This window comes from Musa acuminata, chromosome BXJ3-9 (assembly GCF_036884655.1).
Source record: "Musa acuminata AAA Group cultivar baxijiao chromosome BXJ3-9, Cavendish_Baxijiao_AAA, whole genome shotgun sequence".
Classification (NCBI taxonomy): Eukaryota; Viridiplantae; Streptophyta; class Magnoliopsida; order Zingiberales; family Musaceae; genus Musa; species Musa acuminata.
The window spans coordinates 48,172,225-48,179,040 of record NC_088357.1 but is presented as its reverse complement, the minus strand read 5'-3'; the positions used below and the strand labels follow the sequence as shown (position 1 = coordinate 48,179,040).

Genomic DNA, 6,816 nt, shown 5'->3' with positions numbered 1-6,816 from the left:
TTCAGTTCCCATCCATAGGATTTGATTGGGGTTCTAGAAAGGGTATGCTTGGGGCCAAGCACACTCCAGTTTGTAGTAGTATGGTGAAAGTTTTCTCTCTGTGACAGGTTCAATGTGGTGGGTGCCTTGCAAAGGGTGACATCCAGCAACAGTTCTGTGGTTTGTCTCTCATAGGCCAAATTTTAGACATCACAGGTCTTTCAGTTTTTTTTCTCTTTTCATGGAAAAATGGTGATGTGGAGAAATAGGCTGTAACATCTCCTGAGGATCTATTGACTTCATGTTTGTGTTAGCTACCTATGGAATTTTGGTGAGCTATATATATATATATATATATATATATATATATATATATATATATATATATATATATATATATATATATATATTACATGTGGTAGCAGTTAGTCTCATATGGCTATGAGATTAATAAGTTATACTAACTGGTAGAAATTGGATCTATAATGGAGTTTTGATACAGGAAAATGTGGATATCATGATGTTAAAATAGAGTAAATCGGACAAATAACTAATTGAAATTTATGAATCATAATTGCTGAATAAGATAATAAAAAATACTTCGAACAAGAATAACATAATATTGTAGATAAAATTGATTTTGAAATGTGGATACTTGTTACTTGATGCCGTTGACCGCTGAGCTCAGATCGGCATGCATCTCCATCCAAAAGATTTCAGACAGCAAGAATTGGATGCTAATATGCCCATGTCACAACAAGACATTCGCGTAACCAAATCTAGCTCAGATCTCATCTGATCCGGTCACCCTTTGGGGAGTGACAATAAGTGTAGGTCTCGATCACTGTCTAGCGACGAATAAATCTTTCGATTGGAAAGGATTCATATATCACGAAGCATACATTTTGTATAATTATATGGGCGAATTTTCAAAAAAAATTAAGAAATCTCGTATGATCTCTTAAAAGACCTAAAAAAAAAATAAAACTTATTAGAGGAAATGTTTAACTCACATAACAACACAAATAATTAATACAAATTATAAACATAGACTTCGTAAGCTTTAAACGATCACATAACAAATAATCAAATGTGATATGCTATGATCAAAAGTCTCCACACGTGCCCATGTTATGCTATTGCAGAACAAGATAGCAAACCAGCCCTAAACTCTATCTCAAAGGCTCATCCAGTCATGTGCCACTTGGGTAGCTCATGGGTGTTGTGTTGGTTAACACTCTGCACTACTCGATAGAGCTAGAAAACCCTTAAATTGACTGCTTGGATAGTTTATTTCTGGATAGTTTTGCCTTCGTGTGACGACTGCACATAATCTACATTTACAAATCTAAAATGACTATAAAAGACAACCAAAATGAGACTTCTAACTCTACTATAAGCCCTCTATATGTTGTATAAAGCATGAATAAAATTGAAAGATATTGATATATACAAGTATTACATTGAACACTTTATTTATAACTTTGTTCATAATATTCTTCCCTACTTATTCATTTACAGATGCTGCATCTCCTCACCTTTACTGAATCTTATCTTCTGCTTTAATTATAATTTACCTCTTGGCTTACAATTGCTCTCCACTATTATTATTAAGTAGCCGAACTTTGATCTATCATGTTGCTTTAACTCGCCAATAATTCCGACTCTGATGTGGGGGCGATCGAGTTATGCTAATTTCTGTTGGTTCCTACGAATTATTCAGATAAAGGAAATGACATTTCCTTGTAATGGCGCTAGTCTCTCAAATGTCTCACATCGCTTGAATAGGGTAAATGTCTGTTAGAGCTTTAATGAGCATTGTCTCATAAAATTTGAATTTCTTGAGGTCTTTTCTTTGTAAAATTTATCTATCGATTCCTTTTCTACTTAGTTGTCATCTCTAAGTAGGTTGGTATTACTTTTGTTTTTTATTAGCATTATATCGAGAAAAAAACTGGATAGTCTACTCTTAGTAGCACCGATATCATTGGTGAGGATTTAATAATTATTTTTTTTTTAAGTTTCTTCAAAGGGTTTTAAACATATATAAAGCTCATTTGCCAAATAAATAAGAGAATTAGGATATTCGGTTTTGTCCATTCTCTTAACGGTTGAGAATACAAATGTTACTTGACTTCGCTCATCTCCTCGAGAGTTATATTTCATGCATTGAGTCGATTACTAGTCTTCGCCTGATCTTTGCTCACATTTTTTAAGTACTTAAATGTTTGCACTCCTTATGTTGAGTTATGTACTATGATTCACCTTCTTACTACCATTGAACTTTTATAATGCAAGTCATTTTGTCTGAAAAAGGCAAAAGTTCACCCCGACTTGGTCATCTTTAGAATTATACTATCTTCTCCATCATTTATGTCATTTACTTTAAATATAAAATGTATAGCACCGTAGATTGCCTACTTCATTCCTTTATCGAGTACTCTTGCTTTAACCCGAAATCCCCCAAGTTTTGGTTATTTTGATGAAAAGTCTATTGACATCAATCTTATGAAATTTTTTAGCCTCTACACTTTAGTCTTGTATCGGTACTTGGAGTTTGCTTTTGTATTCTTCACCTCCTCGGCCTCTTTCACGACCAATTACTCTCCCTCCAGAAGAGCAAGGGATTGATGACTCTACAAAAGTCTTACCTCTTTGGTACCATGACACTATTATGCCCATGGCTCTACTATTTGTTACCTCGCATCTATTTCTTTTTTTCGCAATCGGTAGATCTGTCTCTACGGCATTATGACACTCTTCCGAGTCTACCTCTATTAAACTTTTTTTTTTTTTATAGTTGAGTCCCTCTGGACTCGTCGTCGCTTTATTGTCCCTTTTGACCACTTGCTTCAATATTTTTGTATTCTCCGAGCAATTCCCTTATGTCAATGGATTCAAAATGTAACTCTCATGGCCTCTACATTCATATTATAAGGCTCGCATTGATTCTATTCTTCTTTACTTCATTGATAGCAACATTCACTTACCTATAACTTGTCAAGCTCCCTTAAGCGAACATGAGATCTAGAATAGTCCAATTTTTTAACCGCTTCGATTACACCTTTATATGATTAAGCTTCTCCCCATGGGATTTACTGGTACTTGTACTCAAAATTCCTCCTCAATAGTACACAACCTCTATATGTTGTTGACCAAGGCTTTCATCGAATGTAAAATTTGATACATGCATAGAAGATCCACCTTTGCGGTACTATAATATTCACTTATTGAATCTATAACCTTTCTTGGTGTCATGTTATTCACTGAAGTGGAGCTCCGAATAATTTTCAATCATACCTTCGTATGATCTAGTCTCTTACTAGGCTTCTCTTATGTGTGTCATATTGCCTTGAACTATTCCACCATAATCTACTGTAACATATCACCACCTAGTGACATTTTCATTACATTCTAATCTTTTATGGGATGAATTCGGATTATAATCTCTGCTAGTACATCATATGACTTCTACCACCTCTGAATATGTTTGCTCTCTTGGTAAATAACCTTTCTTTGTCTACTTGCTTTCGGGTCACACCCGGACGAAGCATAGCTCTAAGACAGTCTATTGCCTAATAGTTCTCGAAGTCTACTAACTTTGTTAAAATTTATGCACCATTGTGTGGATCCTAGGCCTTTGCCCTTCAACAAAATTTTCATTGTGCATCGCTTCCTTTATCATAGTACAGTTACATATTCTTCAAGAGTACTTATCTTTATATTCTCTTATCTCATGTTAAGATCTTCTGACCTCAACTTTATATCCGTAAGTTGAGTCATCTTAGTTCATATATATATATATATATATACCAACAAATTGAGCCCTCTCTCCCTACAAATCTCCTATTGCTTTGCTGTTTTATAGTGGCACTTACTTTAGACTTCTTTTACTTTGCTCCTATTTGAATTATTATTAGTTGATTACCTTATAAAAATATAACTATTTTGTTGCATATCTTGAATAAAATAAGAAAAAAAATTATATTTGTAATATGAATTAATAATTTTTTTTTTCATATCATTTAACTTAGGCTAATGACATGTTTCAGAATATATTTGAAATATATTTGAAATGTGCATTGAGTACCTAATACATATTTTAAATATAAATTAATATTTGATAATTTTTTAAAATTATGTTTGATCCAAAAGTTGTGTCGCAAATGTTCAATGCTAACAATTTTTAAAAATTTTCATAGGATCCTATGATATTCTCTAAAATCACAAGATTACTACTATATAATAGAAATCATGATCCTCATTTTCTCTCCCTTTCTCTCGATTTTTATCGATCTTAATATAACGACATGACTTATGTCTTCTAAAAAATAAAATTTTATTTATTTATTTTTTTTAAAATTATTTAATATTTATTTATATGATTATATTTCTTATTTACTATATATCTTAGGTCATATGAATTTTTTTATAAGATTATATATACTCATTTATTTATTTTATTTATTTACATACTAATATATATATATATATATATGAATAAATATTAAAAATTAAAAGGAAAATTGTATCATATAATATATAATAAAATTTTGAAATATAATTTTACTAAGCACCACATACGTCAATCTAAATTTAAAATTTAATTTACATCTAGTGTTTATCAAACACTCAAGAAATAAATAGCTAAATGTGATGAGTTTGAATTCCATTAATCGTAAATAAATGTATTATTGATCACGCAATCAAAATAGATGGTGACTAAATAATCTTATTTGCGTTTGAGGCATAAACGGAATCCAAGTTGACGATGCAACTCAAAAAGAATTATATATATATATATATATATATATATATATAATTATTAATTACATATGGTATTTATAACATAAGTATATTATTTATTGCATAACCTCCACCAAGCAACATGATGTGATGTGATGTGATGTGAGGAGTAATTGGCTGTTCTCCTTAATTTCATTTAAATCTCCCCTTATAAACACAGGCTTGATTGGCTCTAATAAAGTTTATATTGAATTGAATTGAATTGCTGCAGGAAGAATAAGGAACGCCCACTTGTGCAAATAGTTCCACATTTTTATATGATTTTTTGATTTTATGTGCATGGAAAAAAGAAATTAAGTGATTTGATATATTTTTCTTTTGCTTTATCTCTTTGAAATTAAAGGAAAAAAGAGAATACTTTTCTCCCGCTGTACAAATGGAAAACTCGACTCTCTCTCTCCCCCATTTAATTCATCATCTCTACGCCGCCCGCCGCATCGAGCCACCGCTCCATGGGAGCGCACTCCGCCTTGTGCGCCAGCTTCCAGTGCAGCGCCTGGCACGCCCTCGAGCAGTAGTTGACGACGCCGCACACGGAGCAGCGACGGAACTCGTGACGCCTGGTCTCCGCCCTTCCGCACCCGCCGTGGGAGCAGAAGCGGAGCCCCTCCTCTCCCGGCCCGCTCTCGCCGGCGCCGCCCCTCGACGTGAACCACTCCACCATGAACCGGTTGGCCGGGTGCGCCTCCGGGGCTGGTACGTTGCAGCCGAAGTCGCTCAACAGGGAGCAGCCGGAGGCCAGGCCGTCGCGGTGGTGGTGCTGCCAGGCGGCGGCGGCGGCGGCGGGGGAGGAGGGGTTGAGGACCGCAGCAAGCTCCCGGGCGTTGGCCTGGATGAGGAAGCGGCGGCCTTCCGCGACGTTGCGCCGGACGCCGTATCCGTCCTGGAGACAGTGGCCGAGCTCCCGAAGCGCGTCGACGTGGCCGAGGACGGCCGCGCGGGCGCACAGCGCCACCCCCGCGCCAAGGTCCTTGTCGCGCTTGGACCCTCCGCTGCCGTTGAACTGTATAACCGCCAGCGAGTACAGCGCCGCCGCGTGGGACCCCATCGCCGCCCGCGCCATCAGCGCCGCCCCGCTCCCTCGGCTCTCCAGGCAGTAGAACCGGATCTGCAGAACCCAACCACACAACACAAATCAATCAACTCTTCCTCCTCCAAGATCCTTCCTTTTCCGCCGAGAACCAAAAAACAGCAGAGACGCCTCCTACCATGCCCAGCATGTAGCAAGCTTCGAGATTTCCGGCGTCGGCGCACTGCTTCAAGAACCTGTGCGCCGATTCCGTCCAGTTCCTGGCTCCAACCGCGAGCGATTTCACCGACGCCGTGGCGAGAACCAGCGGACTCGATCCCAACCCGTTCAGCCTCTTACACCTACAATCGTTCCAACAAAAAAATCAGATCTTTACCGTCGAATTACAATCAAACGAGACACCGCAGGAGGAACAGAAGAAACGCAGTACGTTATCCGGACGCTGGCGAGATCCGACGGAGACGTGGCTGAGGCGCTCAGCTTGGAGAGGATGGAGACGACGAGGTCATCCGGGAGGGTATCGAACAAGTCAGGCCACTCAGCGGCGGCTCGCCTTCCAACTCGGTGGAGCCTCCGCGTCCTCTTCCTGGCCCTACCGGCCTGTCCCTCGTCTACCGCCCTCCACTGGGCCTCCCACTGCGGCAGCCCGGGGTAGCAGAGCCCTCTTCTCGTCCTCATATCTCCAGCAGCCCGTAACCCGTTCGCCCGTGTGCCCAAGGCGGAGGAAGTCTCAGGGGCGGAGGAGGAGGGGAGAGAGAGAGAGAGAGAGAGACGCTTCCTTTTATACACGGAGATGACTATATCTGGAAAGCTCCCGCTACGTAATGACTCTTCTGCCCTCGCGAAACGGTGGGATTCGCCCGTTAACGCAGGTCAAACGGGGGTTGACGGTTCGCTCTCCGTCGCGTCACCCCAAAGGCTCTCGTAGCTTCCCATGCACACATCCCTTATTATAACGCAACACGTTCCTTGGCCGGTCTCAGGTCAAGTAGTATGTGAGA

The 6,816-nt window shown here is 39.2% G+C and overlaps 1 protein-coding gene across 1 annotated transcript; it reads right to left on the bottom strand.

Moving 5' to 3' along the window:
* Positions 1 to 5,158: 5,158 nt before the first annotated feature.
* Positions 5,159 to 6,543, bottom strand: LOC135648942 (F-box protein At1g67340-like). Its single transcript, XM_065166976.1, has 3 exons — positions 6,246 to 6,543; positions 5,994 to 6,156; positions 5,159 to 5,893 (listed from the first exon to the last, which is right to left on the bottom strand). Exons 1-3 carry the CDS (start codon positions 6,491 to 6,493, stop codon positions 5,192 to 5,194), a joined length of 1,113 nt encoding a protein of 370 aa, XP_065023048.1. The 5' UTR covers positions 6,494 to 6,543; the 3' UTR covers positions 5,159 to 5,191.
* Between the last annotated feature and the right edge of the window lie 273 nt (positions 6,544 to 6,816).

Excerpts from the sequence above, each read along its gene's own strand:
- LOC135648942 (XM_065166976.1), bottom strand. The coding sequence starts at position 6,493 with ATGAGGACGAGAAGAGGGCTCTGCTACCCCGGGCTGCCGCAGTGGGAG. Across the intron at positions 6,157-6,245 it reads CTCGCCAGCGTCCGGATAAC|GTGTAAGAGGCTGAACGGGT; the intron begins GTACTGCGTTTC and ends GAACGATTGTAG. Across the intron at positions 5,894-5,993 it reads CTTGCTACATGCTGGGCATG|ATCCGGTTCTACTGCCTGGA; the intron begins GTAGGAGGCGTC and ends TGGGTTCTGCAG.